The sequence below is a fragment of the Argopecten irradians genome, chromosome 6 (assembly GCF_041381155.1).
Source record: "Argopecten irradians isolate NY chromosome 6, Ai_NY, whole genome shotgun sequence".
In the NCBI taxonomy this organism is placed as follows: Eukaryota; Metazoa; Mollusca; class Bivalvia; order Pectinida; family Pectinidae; genus Argopecten; species Argopecten irradians.
In genome coordinates this window covers 29,817,385-29,840,652 of record NC_091139.1, presented here as the reverse complement: position 1 = coordinate 29,840,652, position 23,268 = coordinate 29,817,385, and the positions used below count along the sequence as shown (strand labels likewise).

General features: G+C 34.2%; 1 protein-coding gene across 3 annotated transcripts; it reads right to left on the bottom strand.

Moving 5' to 3' along the window:
• Positions 1 to 682: 682 nt before the first annotated feature.
• Positions 683 to 9,814, bottom strand: LOC138325579 (pre-mRNA-splicing factor 38B-like). Of its 3 annotated transcripts, XM_069271348.1 has the most exons (7): positions 9,656 to 9,814; positions 6,741 to 6,942; positions 6,328 to 6,396; positions 2,952 to 3,103; positions 2,465 to 2,525; positions 1,788 to 1,873; positions 833 to 969 (listed from the first exon to the last, which is right to left on the bottom strand). In XM_069271348.1, the coding sequence occupies exons 2-6, from the start codon at positions 6,894 to 6,896 to the stop codon at positions 1,808 to 1,810; spliced, it is 504 nt and encodes a 167-aa protein (XP_069127449.1). In that variant the 5' UTR covers positions 6,897 to 6,942; positions 9,656 to 9,814; the 3' UTR covers positions 833 to 969; positions 1,788 to 1,807. The 3 variants fall into 3 exon arrangements, with proteins under 3 accessions (XP_069127447.1, XP_069127448.1, XP_069127449.1); XM_069271346.1 differs by lacking the exon at positions 1,788 to 1,873 and having other exon boundaries at positions 683 to 969; XM_069271347.1 differs by having other exon boundaries at positions 827 to 1,873.
• Between the last annotated feature and the right edge of the window lie 13,454 nt (positions 9,815 to 23,268).

The window sequence follows — 23,268 nt, the reverse complement described above, 5'->3', positions numbered from 1 at the left end:
ATCTACCTGTGTCTATACAAAGTTCCTGATGTCGTTTTGCCTCCCACATTCAGTGAACATGATATCTACCTATGTCTATACAAAGTTCCTGATGTCGTTTTGCCTCCCACATTCAGTGAACATGATATCTACCTGTGTCAATACAAAGTTCCTGATGTTGTTGAACCTCCCACATTCAGTGAACATGATATCTACCTATGTCTATACAAAGTTCCTGATGTCGTTTAGCCTCCCACATTCAGTGAACATGATATCTACCTATGTCTATACAAAGTTCCTGATGTCGTTTTGCCTCCCACATTCAGTGAACATGATATCTACCTATGTCTATACAAAGTTCCTGATGTCGTTTTGCCTCCCACATTCAGTGAACATGATATCTACCTATGTCTATACAAAGTTCCTGATGTATGTGTAACCTCCCACATTCAGTGAACATGATATCTACCTATGTCTATACAAAGTTCCTGATGTATGTGTAACCTCCCACATTCAGTGAACATGATATCTACCTATGTCTATACAAAGTTCCTGATGTATGTTTAAACTCCCACATTCAGTGAACATGATATCTACCTATGTCTATACAAAGTTCCTGATGTATGTTTTGCCTCCCACATTCAGTGAACATGATATCTACCTGTGTCTACACAAAGTTTCTGATGTCGTTTAGCCTCCCACATTCAGTGAACATGATATCTACCTGCGCTTGTATGCCATCCTCTCAGCCTCGCCGAAGCTGACCTCCTCGTCAGGTATATGTTGTGGTTGATTGGATGCTGCTATTGGCTCCTCCTCTGGTTCTGGGCGGGACCAGTTGTGATTCTTCAGTTTCTGCATCAGATCTTTCTGCACCGGTACAGGGATGCGAGGAAACAATGTTGAGTACCACTCTAGTTTGGTCATCCACTGACGAATCATTTCTCCGATTGGCATCACATGTCCTCCACCGGCCTTAACATCTATTTCCTGTAACGATAGAGTCGTAAACCAGTAACAATATGAAACCAGGAGACTATTTTAGAGACATGTCATAGTACGGGTTTGCTCTAGTGTCCCTGTGGGCTGAAACATAAGTAATACTAGGAACATTGGGGCTAGAAATGCAGTAAATTGTCTGATCACCAGAAAGGTCATTAATGTTCTATCCATACACATCAATTTGCTAAAGTAGAACCCAGTCATATAAAGATGAAATGCTATATCTGTCCAAAAACTGTTTTCCATTTTATTTTACATATGAAATACTTCAATCAGCTCTCTGACGTTATATAACATATCATATACGTTAATAAAGTTAAGTATAACTGGGTTTAACTTTATCAGCAAAAACAAAACCATTGAGAAGTTTTTTGTCCATTCCGACTTATGTTTGGTTTTATTTTTAATGACCATGCTAATTTGTTGTGAATATAAAGATAAAGATATACTTGCTGTCAAGTTGAAATGACACTCAGCTTATGATACATATGAACATCCATTGACAAGAAATTCTTTAACTTAACAAAAAAGAGTTCACTGGGCACAGACAGTAGTTATACCCTTTTTAATGCCGATGTCAGTCATTTTGTTATCAAAACATTTCTCCAAATCTTGCATTTACTTTATTAATTTATCTTACTAGACTTTGTGTGAAAATGTGTTTCAATTCAAATAAAATTTCCAAGATAGTTTGAATCAAATATGCCGTATTTAAACCAACCAGAATAATTCCTTAAGTTTTTTTTAGTAAAATTTGTGTTGCCTGCAGAAAGAGAAGCATAGGAATGTGTGTGTGTTATTATAACCTCATGCCAGAGGTCAAAGGTCATTCCACGGAGGAGGCCGACTTGCTATCATGAGACCAGCCCTCAGCGGGATCTAGAGCAACACCCTGCAGTAATACAAAACACAGTCTATAGTGATAGTGACAAAATCAACAATATATCTCAACACAAAATATGTAATAATGTAATATTATCAAATCATGCTTTAACCAAAACTTTGTATTACATTCAAAACATTTAAAAATTAATATGATCACAGATCATAACTTATGTTAAAATAATTTGTTTTCAGATTTCAATTATCAAAATAATAACTAATTAAGGAATGAAATTGAATTAGAAGATTAACAATAGACAGGGTATGTATTAATAATAGAAAACAACATGTATAAGTATAGTGTGTGCTATACTCACCACTACAATGTTAAAGTCCAGTCAGTCAGAGGATCTCCACAGGATGGGGGAGGGGGAGGGGCACTTCTAATTATTTATATATCACACACAATTACAAATCGTTCTTATATATATATCAATAACACATCTCTAAGCACAATTAAATTCGTATTAAAAAGTGTTTTCTTTAACTAGAAACAACTGAACCTTCTGTTCTTTTTCTTTAACTGTATTATATCAATCAGATATAGATGGCCTGTGTGAGTAGCCGGGGGTACAGGGCTTAGTGTTTATTGCAAACATACCTCCTCATCTTCCAGATAGGGTTCATACCAGTCCCATAGCTCCTTAGGGTCCTGTGTGTATCTGTAATGGACATGGTTACAACATAATTAACAGACATGCACTTAAAAAGATGGTAAAATTTGGTTTGTTTGTTTAGTTTTACGTCCTATTAACAGCCAAGATAATGTAAGAATGTGCCAGGTTTTACAATGGAGGAAAACTGGAGTACCCTGAGAAAAACCATCGACCAGTGGTCAGTATCTGGCAATTGCCCCACATAGAATTCGCACTTGCGACTCAGAGGTGGACCACTTGTGGTAATATGTCGGGACATCTTAACCACTTAGGCATTGCGGTCCCTAGATGGTGAGAACCTTAGATTATATACATGTATAATGGACTTACAAAACTCAAAGGAAGAAGTGTTAAAGCAGTCTATAATTTAAATAGAATATGAAGAATAAAGATTTCAAAATGAATCAATAAGTTTGGACCTGCTTTTCCTACCTGATATACATAAATCCGAGTCCACGGATAAATGGGGAGTCCTGGTGAGTAATCAATCCAGTGAGCTGTTTCCGTGTCAGTCTCAGGGTGAACAGTTTATACAGTAGACAGTAGGCACTAGAGACAATCCCTCCGGCTCCTACACCTCGTACCTACACAGGGAGATGTCACATTGTTAACACTCTCTCATACTCGTACATACGGCTCCTACACCTCGTACCTACACAGGCAGTCACATTGTTAACACTCTCTCATACTCGTACATACGGCTCCTACACCTCGTACCTACACAGACAGATGTCACATTGTTAACACTCTCTCATACTCGTACATACAGCTCCTACACCTCGTACCTACACAGGCAGTCACATTGTTAACACTCTCTCATACTCGTACATACACCTACACCTCATACCTACACAGACAGTCACATTGTTAACACTCTCTCATACTCATATACAAACGGCTACTACACCTCGTACCTACACAGGCAGATGTCACATTGTTAACACTCTCTCATACTCGTACATACACCTACACCTCATACCTACACAGACAGTCACATTGTTAACACTCTCTCATACTCGTACATACAGCTCCTACACCTCGTACCTACACAGGCAGTCACATTGTTAACACTCTCTCATACTCGTACAAACGGCTCCTACACCTCGTACCTACACAGGCAGTCACATTGTTAACACTCTCTCATACTCGTACATACGGCTCCTACACCTCGTACCTACACAGGCAAATGTCACATTGTTAACACTCTCTCATACTCGTACAAACGGCTCCTACAACTCGTACCTACACAGGGAGATGTCACATTATTAACACTCTCTCATACTCGTACATACGGCTCCTACAACTCGTACCTACACAGGGAGATGTAGTGTTTCCCACAGCCCCGATTAGCATGGCGCCGCGCCGTGCCCTTTTTACCTGACGCCATGCCCCTATAACCTAACGCCCTGCCCCTGTTTGTCCTCAGTACACGTTTACTAAACTACCAAATACCAGGCAGTGACTTGATAATTAAGTAAACAAAAGAGGTGTGACCACTTCCTGACCCCATGACCAACACCCCAATGGCCCTATTTAGCAGCCTTGGGCTATTTCCACCTTGGCTTGTGGTGTCACTTTCACGTCTGTGTATTAGGCCTAACAGTTACGTAAGCTGAAGTCAAGCAGCCGATCGGCAGCCTAGAAAACAATCAGCTGGCCTTTCATTAAGTTTTATGACTACAGCTAGTGAGCACTACAACAAAAACAAATACTGCTTTTAACTGTAAATGATTTACTCACGTTTTTAATGTTTAATAGGCATAACTATACTGATGAATGTCACAAGCTTTGCAATCGTAATGGCCGCCATTTTGGGTATATTGCAATAGTCGATCCGGATTCAGGATTTACTAATATTCATGTTTTTAAAAATGAAAATGGTATATTTTTTTTAGAATTTCGGTGTGAATTTATTTTCGGACAAAATAAATTAATAATAATAAAATAATTAATAGCAAATTAATTAAAACAAATCAAATTAAAAAGAAATTTACTTTTTTCTCTCTCAGATAAATTACATTTTGAATACTACTTTAACAATGATCTGTATTATCTTAATTTAGTGCTTGTAAATTTAAGAACATTATTTCAATTTATTATCCATTATTTTGAAACATAGTAAACTTATTCAATTAAATTATATAGTATTTTTAATATTTCAATAAAGATATATAAATAAAGATAATAGGATTGAAATAAAGGCATTATTCCCAATCTTTTAATTAATATAAATGAAATATAGATATTTCTTGTGAATCAATTATTGTCATGATCATATGATCGATAGATTCCAATTTCCAAAATCATTATTTTTACCCAGAATAATTAAATAAATGTCCTGATATTACTTAGAAACTCAGACAGAATTAAATAAACAAGACAGTTTTAAAGATTTTCCCTTGTATTGGAAGTCGTCGATAACTTTTGTGCCCCTCTGATGGTTATTTATCGCGGTCAAGGTGCCCTTTTCAAAACCTAGCACCATGCCCTTTTTTTTCCTGTGGGAAACACTAAGATGTCACATTATTAACACTCTCTCATACTCGTACATATGGCTCCTACACCTTGTACCTACACAGGCAGTCACATTGTTAACACTCTCTCATACTCGTACATACGGCTCCTACACCTCGTACCTACACAGGCAGTCACATTGTTAACACTCTCTCATACTCGTACATACAGCTCCTACACCTTGTACCTACACAGGCAGTCACATTGTTAACACTCTCTCATACTCGTACATACGGCTCCTACACCTCGTACCTACACAGGCAGTCACATTGTTAACACTCTCTCATACTCGTACAAACGGCTCCTACACCTCGTACCTACACAGGCAGTCACATTGTTAACACTCTCTCATACTCGTACATACGGCTCCTACACCTCGTACCTACACAGGCAGTCACATTGTTAACACTCTCTCATACTCGTACAAACGGCTCCTACACCTCGTACCTACACAGGGAGATGTCACATTATTAACACTCTCTCATACTCGTACATACGGCTCCTACACCTTGTACCTACACAGGCAGTCACATTGTTAACACTCTCTCATACTCATACAAACAGCTCCTACACCTCGTACCTACACAGGCAGATGATCAAATTGACCAGGTTTCATATTATATCCCTTATAAACTTATCAAGGAGACACAAAGTGTTATCTTCTGTACCCCACTGTTTGTATTAAAACACAAATATGATATTTATATCAAGCTTATATAGTAAGAGTTTAAATCTTGATATGACAACAAAAGGCACAATCAGGGCACTACCCTAATATACAGAAATTTGGTTTTATTAGTTTAACGTCCTATTAACAGCCACAGTCATGTAAGGACGTGCCAGGTTTGTTGGTGAAGGAAGTATTCGCAGAAAAACCAGGCAACTGCCCCCCATGGGATTCGAACCCACATCCCAGAGGTGGAGGGCTTGTGGTAATATGTCGGGACATCTTAACCACTTGCCCAGCAGGGCCCCCTATAATATACAGAATCTTTTGGGAAGTTGTTTTAAATGGTTTTGTTGTAGTCAAAATAGGAAACAGAAATTTTGTGTTTTTGACTACAGGTATATATATGCTTATATTATAAGTTACATTAGTAAAATGCACAACACTAACCTAATATACATCTAAATAGAAACTTGAGAAAGCTTTGTGGCACTATGTCAAACGGTTTTGAAGTTGAAGCCTAGAAAAACATCTTGAACGAATGCACAAACAAAGCTCAATAATCAGTATCTCAAGAGGAAGGATGGATTATGACCAAATATGTAATGCTACTGTATGTATACATACCCCGCCACACATTCCAGTTTGCCCAGCTGTTTTCCGACTTCCTCTTTCCCAAGGTTCTAAATGTTCTACCTGAAACAAAAACAAACAAAAAACATCTTATTATGTCTTACAGGTTTATCTGTTAACTTGAATATAATTGCTTAAGTGGTTACAGTGTCAGTATTTACAAAGTATGACTAAAAAATCTTCAAACTGAAGAAAAAAATACCTTTTAACAAAATGAGATCTTTAGAGAAGAGAACTGACTTCAGCTTTTTGATTGTCATATTTAAATGATAACATAAGCTAATACTGAAATTACACATGTAATGTCAGGATATAGGAAATAAGATGAAGTTGTTGAACAGGTTGTCACAAATCAAAGTATAAATTATACATATACATGCAGAAATCATTCATCAAACAGAACTTACTCTGTAGTAAATTTCATCAATAACTTCATGATATGTTTTCAGCTCATACAAGTTGACCTTGAAGTAAGGTGATGACTGTATATTTGTCAGTATCAGTGGATTCATGTTCATGGTTTTCTCATTACCCCAGATTGGTAATGGATTGTTTGGTGGCATGGTGTAGTCTCTCACCAATTCTCTTGAAACAAGAAAAACTTTTTACCTGTAAAAAAAACTTCATGTTCAGTTTCATGTCAGATTGTGAGTACTGTCTGTAGTAGAAGAAATTAAGTGACACTTTTGGTAACAAATGCTTTTCCAGGTGTACAGCATTTGACTAAAGCCAATTGTGCACTTTGGTAATTAGACCTTCTTGTAATCTGAAATATTGATCAGTATGTAAAATTTCAAATAATTTTACTTAATATGGACAAGTATAATATTTAAAACTCTGACTTTTTATAATTAATCCTTTTTTGGATAGTTGGAACAAGTCAAACAATGAACGCAAAAATAGAGATTTTCATCAACAAATTGTTACAGTTGGGTCCCCAAAAGATTGATTCACATTGTACAAAGATGTTTGGAATAAGGATTGTACTGATACGTTAGAATGCTTATGCCAGCTGCATGGTAATATTGGTATTAAAACAGACTTTTTCCAATTTCAAATCTGATAATTCAACCTTGCGTTTTTTCCCGAAGCTTATTTTGGATAATTTAAGATTTGTGAGTATGTGTGCTGACTTCGGAAGTATGACCATTACTTATAGAGTACAGATAAAACTGAAGATTTGAAGAAAAGTTTAAGACTGATTTCAAAATATTTTCAGACATTTTATTGTTTTAACCAAAATTTTGTTAGGACATTATCCTCTATTGGAATTATTCAGGATTTTCAAAGACATTTTGGAAAAGTACTGTCAAAATGGACTAAATTTAGCCCCAATCTGAATAACTAAAAGAAGAGGTGTTTTTGAGGGAAAGTTTTATTAAGGATTAATAGATTGAAATATCTACAGTACCTCTATGGGTCTCAACCAGTTACCATGATGTACCAGTTACTGTGATTTCTGCTCACGCTCTATCTCTCGCACAATTTTTTTTAGATTTTTTGAGCAGCTAAATGAAGGTAGCCATGCAAGTGTTCATTCAACAAAAAATTGGTCATTTGTAACCGATATGCTAACAAATCTACGGTATGTTTTCCTTTTGAAATCCAAGTTTGCAACACTTAATCACAGCGGGGGATAGCTTGAAATCATTACTTACTTGCATATTAATGAAATCATCGTTTATTTTGTTTGTCAACCGTTTTCAAAAATTGTCTGCATCAAAGTAGGTCAAAGTATGCAAAATCATGAGTATACGGCAAGTTACCGATCAGGCATGATTGGACAAGATAGTAAAACAGAAGGTAGTTTTTACCTGGTGCATACTCTTGTGTTTACTTTTTTTCAAACAAAATAAATGAATGTATAAATGAATATGTATTTATTGAATTTCTGTAAAGTTTTAGGTCTTCTACACCTTTTTTTGTTTTTCTATTTTACTCCTGCCCAGAGCTGACTCCTGCTTTTAGTGATTCCCACTATCGAACACACCTTTAGACAGTCCATTTTTCCGTGACGCTTTCGATCATCAGTCACAGGATTCAAAAATAACCATGCATTACGATTATATTATCCCACTTCAAGATATATCAAATAGATTTTGGTCACAGTAATGAAACACAAAGAAAGTTTGGTGCAATAAGCAGGTTTTTAAAAGCGCATTTCCTTTAGATTTTGAAATCACCGCAACTGGTCCTGTAGGAATCATCAATTGTACCAATTAGCGGTGAACATAAATGGCGTCTGGTCATAAAAAATATGATCAAAATTAAACAACGATTATTGTTAATGAAGTATCTTGGACTAAAGATAATTCATGTCGATTTTCAACGCCTTCTGTGCGTTATTTTTGACAAAATCCTTAAAAAAACCTCGAAAAAATCACATTACTGGTTGCGACCCAGTAGATCTGCTTGGATTGATATCAAAGATTCAACTTTGTTTTGTGTGTCAGACTTGGAATTACATTTATATTTAGTCTTTATCACACGCAATGACTCAGCTGAAATGAATACTTGTTGATTACACCGAGGACTTGAGTCAATTAGTTAAAGGTACTCGACAACGATGTGATTTCGTAGGCATGTGCGGCCTTTGGCCCAGCTGAATGTGTACAAGCAGGTTGGGCACATGTAAATTTATTGCTATTATAGCGATATATAGCTATAATAGCTAATTATAGCTATACAAAATTGATGATAAATAACATTTCTGAAGATAAAAATGCTTCCGCTCTAAACCGACTCCTGAAACTTGCAGTGGTTGTTAATACCGACCATTCAAACATATTGAAAGCGGTTTTGATGAGATATAATTAAGCTAATTAGGTTAATTATTGCTCTATTTTTTCGAACGAAAAGTGGTTGCATAATGTTCAAATTATCCTTATACACATTCCCTGCAAGTTTCAGGAGTCGGTTTTTGTGCACAAGCATTTTTATCTCCAGAAATGATGTTTTTCGATAGTTTTGTATAGCTATAAATAGCTATTATAGCTATATATCGCTATAATAGCAATAAATGTACATGTGCCCAACCTGACAAGTACAATTTGGCCATTTCAAACGGCTAATTTTTGAAAATTCGACAATGTACATAGTGATTCTATAGGTAAAAAATTGTTTTACGTGTTTGTTACTAGTTTTCGTGTTTCGTTGTTTATCTAAATCTCAATACTTGCACGCTTTCATTTTCAAATTCGATTTAGAGATTTGTCAGTGATTCATCCATAACACCCGTGTTACAATAGATTACGATCGAGTCGGTACAATCAGGCGGGGTTGGTTACTGGAACACCTTCTGATTCATTCCTTTACCACATACGTTGTTATTGTTCCTTCTCGCAGCTGGTCCTGTCTCAAGTATTGACTTCCATCAAGTTTCCCCTTCCACTTTTCGTTGTTTATTCGTCAGGATAGGCCTAGTGAAACGTTTTTCCACACAGGAAGTTGGGAAATGCTACCAACGCCGCCTATGAAAGTCAAATATCAAGGGAGACAACTTCGTATGAAAACTTCATTCCGCAAAATGTAACATTTTTTATCATTATTAATTGAAATATTGCGTGACATGGGTTATTTTTTTATGCATTTTCTTTATTTTCAGAAATTTACTATACTGTCCACAGAGACCTGGCACGATTTTTTTTTGACTAACAGTAGTACATCTGCACAATAATAATATAACTGTTACATCAATATTTGAAGTAACGTTACATCAAGGACGTATACTGTATCGCGTGGTGTTTAGTAATGTAAAGAGGCAGTCACGAATCCTTCTCACTTATAAATCCTTGATATATATGTATACTGTGAATAAAAAATCGTGCCAGGTCCCTGTGGTACTGTCTATCTCTGGTAACATAACTTTAACAGGGCTACAGTAACGAGCCAAATGCAAGGACACTCGCTAATAAATCTTTGGCCGAATCTTGCTTTCTGATTGGTCTTTTTTTTCCCGCAGATTTAAAAAGTCTGTAATCTTTTTTCATAACGATATGTAATTAAATAGAGATATCATCGTGATCTAGATTTCATGGATCTGTAACCACAAATATCATGTTACCTCGGTGATACTAATTACAGCCCGGTACCGCCCGGTACTGCCCGGTACCGCCCGGCACAGCCCGGCACCGCCCGGCAAAGCCCGGTACCGCCCGGGGAATCCATATTGACCGCCCGGGCTTTCATTTTCATTCAAACACCATTAAAAGTATAGTATACAGATAGATAACTAACGTATTAATAATTTAAACCAAAAATAGCATGAAAACATTGAAAAACGAAAGAAGTACGGGTTCGCGAAATTCGCGATCTCGCAACCTAACCTCAGTGAAGAGCCGTAATCTTGTTATTTGTAGATATAAGACCGCCCGGGCTTTAATTTGCATACCAACACCAATGCAAATATAGTTTACATGTAATTACCTAACACATGCATAATTTGGCCAAAGAGTAGTGTGAAAATATTGAAAAAAAGTAAGCGGTATGGCTTCGCTAATTTAGCGATCTCGCAAGCAATCCTGATTGTTGTTATTTGTAGATATAAGACCATTTATTTTCATCCAAACTTCGTTGAAAGTATAGTTTACAGATAGATACATTATATATAGATAATTAGCCTAAATATAGTATGGAAACATTAAAAAACGAAAGAGTAGTGGCTTCGCAAAATTTGTGATCTCGCAATCGAGTCGCAACCTCTTGTTATTTGCAAATATAAGACCGCCCGGGGAACATATATCTACCGCCCGGGCATTTACTTGCACTCAAATACCATTAAAAGTGTAGTTAACAGCTAAATAGTTAACATATTAACATTTTGCCAACAAATGGTGTGAAAATATTGAAAAATGAGAGAGTTACGGCTTTGCAAAATTCACGATCTCGCAACCGAGTCGTAATCTTGTTATTTGCAAACATAGGACCGCCCGGGGAACATATATCTACCGCCCGGGCATTTACTTGCACTCAAATACCATTAAAAGTGTAGTTAACAGCTAAATAGTTAACATATTAACATTTTGCCAACAAATGGTGTGAAAATATTGAAAAATGAGAGAGTTACGGCTTTGCAAAATTCACGATCTCGCAACCGAGTCGTAATCTTGTTATTTGCAAACATAGGACCGCCCGGGGAACATATTTCTACCGCCCAGTCATTTACTTGCACTCAAATACCAGTACAAATGTAGTTAACATCAAAATACTTAACATATTAACATTTTGCCCAAAAATGATGTGAAAATATTGAAAAATGAGAGAGTTACGGCTTTGCAAAGTTCACGATCTCGCAACCGAGTCGTAATCTTGTTATTTGCAAATATAAGACCGCCCGGGGAACACATATCTACCGCCCGGGCATTTACTTACACTCAAATACCATTTAAAATGTAGTTAACAGCTAAATACTTATCATATTAACATTTTGCCAAAAAGTGGTGTGAAAATATTGAAAAATGAAAGAGTTACGGCTTTGCAAAATTCACGATCTCGCAACCGAGTCGTAATCTTGTTATTTGCAAATATAAGACCGCCCGGGGAACATATTTCTACCGCCCGGACATTTACTTGCACTCAAATACCATTTAAAGTGTAGTTAACATTAAAATACTTAACATATTAACATTTTGCCAAAAAAATAGTGTGAAAATATTGAAAAATGAGAGAGTTACGGCTGTTATTTGGCTACCGCCCGGTCATGTGTTATTTTCGTGCAACTGATATACATGTACATGTATATGAGCCAGTAAATGTCAATTCTCGGACATGGATTGTTCGACGTATGTAAATGAACAAGACAATTGTTAAGATATTAGTAAAACTATTGAATTGAAACGTCTTTAATATGGATCTAATTATAATTGTTATTTGGTTGTTATTTGGCTACCGTCCAAATACAGTAGCGATAAATTATACAATATAGGTATATCGCCCATTCGAATCAGGAGTTAGTAAATCGTAGTTTACGGACAGAATTTGTAATTAAATGTAAATGAAACTAAAACTGGTAAAAACTTGTCTGAAATTGATGAAATTAATTGAATTATAATTGTTATTTGGCTACCGCCCGGTCACGTGTTATTTCCGTGCAACTGATATATGTGAGCTACTAAATGTCAATTCTCGAACAGAGAATGTACTACCTATGTAAATGAAGTTAAAACCGAGATAGTTGTTAAGATATTAGTAAAACAATTGAATTAGAAAGTCTTCAATATCGATCTAATCATAATTGTTATTTGGCCTCCGTCCAAATACAGTAGCGATAAATTATACAATATAGGTAATATTGCCCGTTCTATTTCAGGAGTGAGTAAATCGTAGTTTACGGACAGAATTTGTAATTAAAATGTAAAAAAAAAAAAAAACTAAAGCTGGAAAAACCCTGTCTAAAATTGATAGAATTAATTGAATTATAATTGTTATTTGGCTACCGCCCGGTCACGTGTTATTTCCGTGCAACTGATATATATGAGCTAGTAAATGTCAATTCTCGGACATGGATTGTTCGACGTATAAAAATGAAGTAAAAAACGAGACAATTGTTAAGATATTAGTAAAACCATTGAATTGAAACGTCTTTAATATCGATCTATTTATAATTGTTATTTGGTTATTATTTGGCTACCGTCCAAATACAGTAGCGATAAATTATACAATATAGGTATATAGGTGTAGTTAACAGCTAAATACTTAACATATTAACATTTTGCCAAAAAATGGTTTGAAAATGTTGAAAAATGAAAGAGTTACGGCTTTGCAAGATTCACCATCTCGCAACCGAGTCGTAATCTTGTTATTTGCAAATATAGGACCGCCCGGGGAATATAGATCTACCGCCCGGTCATTTACTTGCACTCAAATACCATTACAAATGTAGTTAACAGCTAAATAATTAACATATTAATATTTTGCCCAAAAATGATGTGAAAATATTGAAAAATGAGAGAGTTACGGCTTTGCAAAATTCACGATCCCGCAACCGATTCATAATCTTGTTATTTGCAAACATAGGACCGCCCGGGGAACATATATCTACCGCCCGGGCATTTATTTGCAATCAAATACCATTAAAAGTGTAGTTAACAGCTAAATAGTTAACATATAAACATTTTGCCAAAAAATAGTGTGAAAATATTGAAAAATGAAAGAGTTACGGCTTTACAAAATTCACGATCTCGCAACACGTTCGTAATCTTGTTATTTGCAAATATAGGACCGCCCGGGGAATATAGATCTACCGCCCGGTCATTTACTTGCACTCAAATACCATTACAAATGTAGTTAACAGCTAAATAGTTAACATATTAACATTTTGCCCAAAAATGATGTGTGAAAATATTGAAAAATGAGAGAGTTTACGGCTTTGCAAAATTCACGATCCCGCAACCGATTCATAATCTTGTTATTTGCAAATATAGGACCGCCCGGGGAACATATATCTACCGCCCGGGCATTTATTTGCAATCAAATACCATTAAAAGTGTAGTTAACAGCTAAATAGTTAACATATTAACATTTTGCCAAAAAATGGTGTGAAAATATTGAAAAATGAGAGAGTTACGGCTTTGCAAAATTCACGATCTCGCAACCGAGTCGTAATCTTGTTATTTGCAAACATATAGGACCGCCCGGGGAACATATTTCTTTTTTCTCACTACTTATGAATTCTGTTAATATTAAAACATTAAGAAATTTATGTAAATTTATCAAGGTTATTTTCCAAAAGAATTTATGATTTGTACATATTTTCTACTTGTCAAATTTTTGAAATTGATATTTATATATTATGTTTCTCTATACAATGTATTTGTCAAAGAGAACTAATAAAGAAACTTGAAACTTGATAGGTTTACCAATATCTGAACAATTGTCTCGGTTGTAACTTCCTTTACATAGGTAGTACACTCTCTGTCCGAGAATTGACATTTACTAGCTCATATATATCAGTTGCACGGAAATAACACATGACCGGGCGGTAGGCAAATAACAATTATAATTCAATTAATTTTTTCAATTTCAGACAGGTTTTTTTTTCAGCTTTAGTTTCTTTTAAATTGAAATTACAAATTCTCTCCGTAAACTACGATTTACTAACTCCTGAAATAAAACGGGAAATGTTACCTATATTATATAATTGATCGCTACTGTATTTGGACGGCAGCCAAATAACAATTATAATTAGATTGAAAATTAAGACATTTATAATTCAATAGTTTTTTTAATATCTGAACAATTATTTCGGTTTTAACTTCCTTTACATAGGTAGTACACTCTCTGTCCGAGAATTGACATTTACTAGCTCATATATATCAGTTGCACGGAAATAACACATGACCGGGCGGTAGGCAAATAACAATTATAACTCAATTAATTGCTTCAATTTCGGACGTTTAAAAATCAATAGTTTTACTAATATCTGAACATTGATTTCGGTTTTAACTTCTTTTACATAGGTAGTACACTCTCTGTCCGAGAAATGACATTTACTAGCTCATATATATCAGTTGCACGGAAATAACACATGACCGGGCGGTAGGCAAATAACAATTATAATTCAATTAATTTTTTCAATTTCAGACAGGTTTTTTTTCAGCTTTAGTTTCTTTTAAATTGAAATTACAAATTCTCTCCGTAAACTACGATTTACTATAACTCCTGAAATAAAACGGGAAATGTTACCTATATTATATAATTGATCGCTACTGTATTTGGACGGCAGCCAAATAACAATTATAATTAGATTGAAAATTAAGACATTTATAATTCAATAGTTTTTTTAATATCTGAACAATTATTTCGGTTTTAACTTCCTTTACATAGGTAGTACACTCTCTGTCCGAGAATTGACATTTACTAGCTCATATATATCAGTTGCACGGAAATAACACATGACCGGGCGGTAGGCAAATAACAATTATAACTCAATTAATTGCTTCAATTTCGGACGTTTAAAAAATCAATAGTTTTTACTAATATCTGAACATTGATTTTCGGTTTAACTTCTTTTACATAGGTAGTACACTCTCTGTCCGAGAAATGACATTTAACTAGCTCATATATATCAGTTGCATGGAAATAACACATGACCGGGCGGTAGCCAAATAACAATTATAATTAGATCGAAAATTAAGACATTTATAAATCAATATTTTTACTAATATCTGAACAATTGTCTCGGTTTTAACTTCCTTTACATAGGTAGTACACTCTCTGTCCGAGAATTGACATTTACTAGCTCATATATATCAGTTGCACGGAAATAACACATGACCGGGCGGTAGCCAAATAACAATTATAATTCAATTAATTTCATCAATTTCGGACGTTTAAAAATCAATAATTTTACTAATATCTGAACAATTGATTTCGGTTTTAACTTCCTTTACATAGGTAGTACACTCTCTGTCCGAGAATTGACATTTACTAGCTCATATATATCAGTTGCACGGAAATAACACATGACCGGGCGGTAGCCAAATAACAATTATAATTCAATTAATTTCTTCAATTTCAGACAGGTTTTTTCCAGCTTTAGTTTCTTTTAAATTGAAATTACAAAATTCTCTCCGTAAACTACGATTTACTAACTCCTGAAATAAAACGGGAAATATTACCTATATTATATAATTTTTCGCTACTGTATTTGGACGGCAGCCAAATAACAATTATAATTAGATTGAAAATTAAGACATTTATAATTCAATAGTTTTTTTAATATCTGAACAATTATTTCGGTTTTAACTTCCTTTACATAGGTAGTACACTCTCTGTCCGAGAATTGACATTTACTAGCTCATATATATCAGTTGCACGGAAATAACACATGACCGGGCGGTAGCCAAATAACAATTATAATTCAGATTAATTGAAAATTTCGACGTTTATAAATCAATAGTTTTACTAATATCTGAACATTGATCTCGGTTTTAACTTCCTTTACATAGGTAGTACACTCTCTGTCCGAGAATTGACATTTACTAGCTCATATATATCAGTTGCACGGAAATAACACATGACCGGGCGGTAGGCCAAATAACAATTATAATTCAATTAATTTCTTCAATTTCAGACAGGTTTTTTTTCAGCTTTAGTTTCTTTTAAATTGAAATTACAAATTCTCTCCGTAAACTACGATTTACTAACTCCTGAAATAAAACGGGAAATATTACCTATATTATATAATTTATCGCTACTGTATTTGGACGGCAGCCAAATAACAATTATAATTAGATCGAAAATTAAGACATTTATAAATCAATAGTTTTACTAATATCTGAACAATTGTCTCGATTTTCACTTCCTTTACATAGGTAGTACACTCTCTGTCCGAGAATTGACATCTACTAGCTCATATATATCAGTTGCACGGAAATAACACATGACCGGGCGGTAGCCAAATAACAATTATAATTCAATTAATTTCATCAATTTCAGAAAGGTTCTTTCAAGTTTAGATTGTTTTACATTTAAATTACACATTCTGTCCGTAAACTACGATTTACTGACTCCCGAAATAAAACGGGAAATATTACCTATATCATATCAGTTTATCGCTACTGTATTTGGACGGCAGCCAAATAACAAATATAATTAGATCGAAAATTTAAGACATTTATAAATCAATATTTTTACTAATATCTGAACAATTGTCTCGGTTTTAACTTCCTTTACATAGGTAGTACACTCTCTGTCCGAGAATTGACATCTACTAGCTCATATATATCAGTTGCACGGAAATAACACATGACCGGGCGGTAGCCAAATAACAATTATAACTCAATTAATTTCTTCAATTTCAGACAGGTTTTTTTCCAGCTTTAGTTTCTTTTAAATTGAAATTACAAAATTCTCTCCGTAAACTACGATTTACTAACTCCTGAAATAAAACGGGAAATATTACCTATATTATATAATTTATCGCTACTGTATTTAGACGGCAGCCAAATAACAATTATAATTAGATCGAAAATTAAGACATTTATAAATCAATAGTTTTACTAATATCTGAACAATTGTCTCGATTTTCACTTCCTTTACATAGGTAGTACACTCTCTGTCCGAGAATTGACATCTACTAGCTCATATATATCAGTTGCACGGAAATAACACATGACCGGGCGGTAGCCAAATAACAATTATAATTCAATTAATTTCATCAATTTCAGAAAGGTTCTTTCAAGTTTAGATTGTTTTACATTTAAATTACACATTCTGTCCGTAAACTACGATTTACTGACTCCCGAAATAAAACGGGAAATATTACCTATATCATATAATTTATCGCTACTGTATTTGGACGGCAGCCAAATTACAATTATAATTAGATTGAAAATTAAGACATTTATAATGCAATAGTTTTTTTAATATCTGAACAATTGTCTCGGTTTTAACTTCCTTTACATAGGTAGTACACTCTCTGTCCGAGAATTGACATTTACAAGATCATATATATCAGTTGCACGTAAATAACATATGACCGGGCGGTAGCCAAATAACAATTATAATTCAATTAATTTCATCAATTTCAGAAAGGTTCTTTCAAGTTTAGATTGTTTTACATTTAAATTACACATTCTGTCCGTAAACTACGATTTACTGACTCCCGAAATAAAACGGGAAATATTACCTATATCATATAATTTATCGCTACTGTATTTGGACGGCAGCCAAATAACAAATATAATTAGATCGAAAATTAAGACATTTATAAATCAATATTTTTACTAATATCTGAACAATTGTCTCGATTATCACTTCCTTTACATAGGTAGTACACTCTCTGTCCGAGAATTGACATCTACTAGCTCATATATATCAGTTGCACGGAAATAACACATGACCGGGCGGTAGGCAAATAACAATTATAACTCAATTAATTTCTTCAATTTCAGACAGGTTTTTTCCAGCTTTAGTTTCTTTTAAATTGAAATTACAAAATTCTCTCCGTAAACTACGATTTACTTACTCCTGAAATAAAACGGGAAATATTACCTATATTATATAATTTATCGCTACTGTATTTGGACGGCAGCCAAATAACAATTATAATTAGATTGAAAATTAAGACATTTACAATTCAATAGTTTTTTTAATATCTGAACAATTGTCTCGGTTTTAACTTCCTTTACAAAGGTAGTACACTCTCTGTCCGAGAATTGACAGTTACTAGCTCATATATATCAGTTGCACGGAAATAACACATGACCGGGCGGTAGCCAAATAACAATTATAATTAGATTGAAAATTAAGACATTTATAAATCAATAGTTTTACTAATATCTGAACAATGGTCTCGATTTTCACTTCCTTTACATAGGTAGTACACTCTCTGTCCGAGAATTGACATTTACAAGCTCATATATATCAGTTGCACGGAAATAACACATGACCGGGCGGTAGCCAAATAACAATTATAATTCAATTAATTTCATCAATTTCAGAAAGGTTCTTTCAAGTTTAGATTGTTTTACATTTAAATTACACATTCTGTCCGTAAACTACGATTTACTGACTCCCGAAATAAAACGGGAAATATTACCTATATCATATAATTTATCGCTACTGTATTTGGACGGCAGCCAAATAACAAATATAATTAGATCGATATTTAAGACACTTCAATTCGATAGTTTTACTAATATCTGAACAATTGTCTCGGTTTTAACTTCCTTTACAAAGGTAGTACACTCTCTGTCCGAGAATTGACAGTTACTAGCTCATATATATCATGTTGCACGGAAATAACACATGACCGGGCGGTAGCCAAATAACAATTATAATTAGATCGAAAATTAAGACATTTATAAATCAATAGTTTTACTAATATCTGAACAATTGTCTCGATTATCACTTCCTTTACATAGGTAGTACACTCTCTGTCCGAGAATTGACATTTACAAGCTCATATACATGTATATCAGTTGCACGGAAATAACACATGACCGGGCGGTAGCCAAATAACAATTATAATTAGATCGAAAATTAAGACATTTATAAATCAATAGTTTTACTAATATCTGAACAATTGTCTCGATTTTCACTTCCTTTACATAGGTAATACACTCTCTGTCCGAAAAATGACATTTACTAGCTCATATATATCAGTTGCACGGAAATAACACGTGACCGGGCGGTATGCAAATAACAATTACAATTTAATTAATTTAATCAATTTCACAGAGTTTTTTTTCCAGATTTATTTTCTTTTACATTTAAATTACACATTTTCTCCGTAAACTACAAATTTACTAACTCCTGAAATAGACCGGGCGGTGTTACCTATATTGTATACAATCAAAATTATTTTTATTCAAGACGCTGTAATTCAATGAATTTTACAAATATCTTTGGGTTTTTTCATGTATTTAATAATTTTAATATTATCAGCATCAGACTGATTTTTTTAGTTCCGTTTACATATAAAATACGCCGTTTACATATAAAATACGCATTCTGTCCGTAAGATGTGCGTGCATTTTCCAAAATTCATGGTACATGTAAATGGATAACTAAAATCATATACTATAAGTAATAGGACAAGTAGTTACCGTAATATAAAATTTCAAAGAATACATGTTTCAAATACATATATACATGCATAATACAAAAATCATATAGTTCAAATTGAGTGGAAAGATACAAGAACAATGACAAAACCGACGAAATTTTCTATATTATATTGATATATTATTACAGAAGAAAATTTTTATATAAAATAAAAAAAAATATTCTGAAAGAAAGCGCAGACCCTAATAAATAGCATTGATTTGAGGATACCAATTTCAATTTCAATTTAAAAAAACAATAATTGATATAATAAGTCTGACTAAATAAGCGCGCTTTCAAATGAGCTTGGACTTGCTTGCATATTGTACATTTTATCAAATATTCTATAAAGCCCTATTGTAGCTACCAGGGGTACAATTTCTGACCGTTTGATTGACATTCGTTGGAGACTAAAAGGATATTTTTGGTATATAATTATATAACATACCTGGACATCCTCGTGTATTCACAAAATGAATCTTGTACAGGCAATGACAGTAAACCGTCTTGTGAAGAATGATGAGAATGATGATGTCAATGTTGATGCTAAATAGCTGGTGAATATGAGATTCTGGTGATAACAGGAAATAGGATTCCAGGAAATATAACGTTCCTTCAACCACTAAGACAATGACGAGAAATCTTCTGATGTAGAATGATGCAATCACTCGTGATGCTCTATAGTTGATGAAAATGCTATAGGTAAAAAAGTCTTTCTACGAATTTGTAGTATTGATTGAAATGCCCTTTGTCCGTTTCCGATTGGTTTTCAATTGAAACGCGCAAGTCAGACATATTGGCACCACATCGGACTGACCGACTGGTGACAATAATTGTCATTTCATTATTAATCAGCAACTAACAACTAAAATATCTACTAACTAACATGTCACACAGGACACAAACAACAAGTAAACAATGCATGCCACTATTATCCAATATACGAGCATAAATGTATACACATTTAACACGAACGCAAACATGGCGCTTTAGTTTTAATATAAATCGAATTAAAACACAAAATATGACAATATACATGACAAGTGAAAAATTGCACAAATAATATTTCATTAAGATTACATTAAAATGTAAGACTGTGAAATACCAATGTGAAGTTAGTAAATTGACTCGAGATTTGAGATTTTTATTGGTTGTATTATTTAAACCTAAAAGAACATAGGCGGTATTCTATAATGTATGTAGTTATATATTGAGTTTGTTTTAATATTTTTTTCTGTAATGTCATCAAATAACATATGTTTGCCACTTTGATCTAATAACACCAAAAAGTACCATATAACATATTCAGATATGAGAAAAAAATACATTATATTTTATAAAGAAGGGGCTTTTGTCCAGAGGGGCTTTTATCCTGAGGGGCTTTTGTTCGGAGGGGCTTTTATCCTATACTCATTTTGGGAAATGGGGTATATGAAAATATATTTGTGATAGACATTAGATCAGTTTGTATGGCATGACATGAGGATTAGTATTATAGATGTGATAGTCACCTGAGCTGGAAAAGACCCGTTACTCTAGTATTATAATCATTATCATTATATTATTTGTTTGTATATTTCATATCAAAATACTGATAATCTCTCTTCCCTTCTCTCTCTCTCTCTCTCTCTTTCTCCCCCCTTCTCTTTCTCTCTCTCTCTCTCTCTAATAACGTTTATCTGCACTGTATAACTTAGGTCATCCATTTGCTTGTATACGTTAAAAAATAACGGGAACGGGCTTAATATAAGTTTTTTAACTAGTGCCCAATCCTTTTTGTATTGTAAAAATTGCAAATAAAATATGTTTAAATAAAAAAAATTGTTTCCATTCTTTCTTTTGATTTAAAGGTACTAAATCATTATATTTACATACATTTCTTTGGGTTTTTGACTTCCTACAAACGTTCTTATACCTGAAATTACAAAGTTTTCAAAATTACAACATTTTATTTGAACTATTGGCAATGTTTATCAACGTTAAGATATCGCAAAACGCAACCCGAAAGTGTATCTGTCGGCATTGGCTGTTTATAACGGAAAGAGATGAGTGCATTTTTAACTTCGAAATCCATGCATTTTAAACTTTTATTGAAATATAAGATTTTTTGTTCAACAATATTTTTTTAATCAACAAGCACATTTAACAGGTGCAGGTTTTCAATAGTAGAATGATATGTATGAAGAATCAATAATTGTCAAGTTGTATCAGTCGCCGTCTGTATATTGATCACATTGATATATGTCAGTGTCCGAGATACTTTTGTGTCATTGACACATCTGCGACGTGCGGTTACACGGGACTGGCACGTCCATATTATTTTGGCGACGTAGAGTCTGGTGAAATTGTAATTTCATTCGAGGACTTTAGCCAATAAAATCTCCGTAGCTAAAACAGGTATTATAAAACAATCATACCATAATTTAAAAGGTATAGAATTCAAAATCGAAGCATGAAGACTGCTCTAGTACTCGGACACAGCTTTGTCAGAAGACTCAGCGACTGGACCATATCCAATGACTACGCACCCCAAATATGTCATCTACAAATTTATGGAGTCGGCGGAAGAAAGATTAAAGATATCAAGGCTTATGACAGTTCCCTGATCAGACGGATCCAACCCGATGTTGTTTTTTTACAAGTCGGATCCAACGATATATCGCCCACGAGATCTGCAGAAGATATCGCATCAGACCTATACGACCTTGCTGTATATATCAGGAACCTCGGAGTCCGCCACGTGATTATTGGGTCCTTGTTTCCCCCGCCTCTACCCCAGAAAGATGACACCAAATCAATACCACAGGAAGAAACAGAAAATAAATTTCCTTCTTAGGTCTTGGAGTGGCAACGGCGTTTACCAACTCTGGCACCATACCTTTATGAAGAAATCGTTGTATGCCACAGATGGGGTCCACCTGAATAGACTGGGAACCAGACGGTTTTGTCACAGTGTGCAGAGAGCCATTAATCGATATCTTTAAAACCCACTCAAACGGCCCTTTTCAGGGCCACCAAATTATCACAAAAAACGTCCATCACGCTCGAAATACGCTTCCCATCTCCCCATATCATATCATCTTCAAGTCTTACAAATATAATACATGTACCCAATAAAGTGTTCACTATATCAAAACAACAAACCCTATCATCCATAATCAATTATATATCTCGAAAATAACATTTTAATGAGTTTGCGAGATCGTGAATTTTGCAAAGCCGTAACTCTTTCATTTTTTCAATATTTTCACACTAGTTTTTGTCAAAATGTTCATATAATAAGTATTTAGCGGTTAACTACACTTTTAATGGTATTTGAGTGCAAGTAAATGCCCGGGCGGTAGATATATGATCCCCGGGCGGTCTTGTATTTGCAAATAACAAGAT

Bases quoted from the DNA above. Each gene is read 5' to 3' on its own strand.
- LOC138325579 (XM_069271346.1), bottom strand. From the start codon at position 6,896: ATGCCACCAAACAATCCATTACCAATCTGGGGTAATGAGAAAACCATG. The intron at 6,397-6,740 runs GTAAGTTCTGTT...TTTTTGTTTCAG, and splicing joins TTGATGAAATTTACTACAGA to GTAGAACATTTAGAACCTTG. The intron at 970-2,464 runs GTATGTTTGCAA...CTATCGTTACAG, and splicing joins CCTATCTGGAAGATGAGGAG to GAAATAGATGTTAAGGCCGG.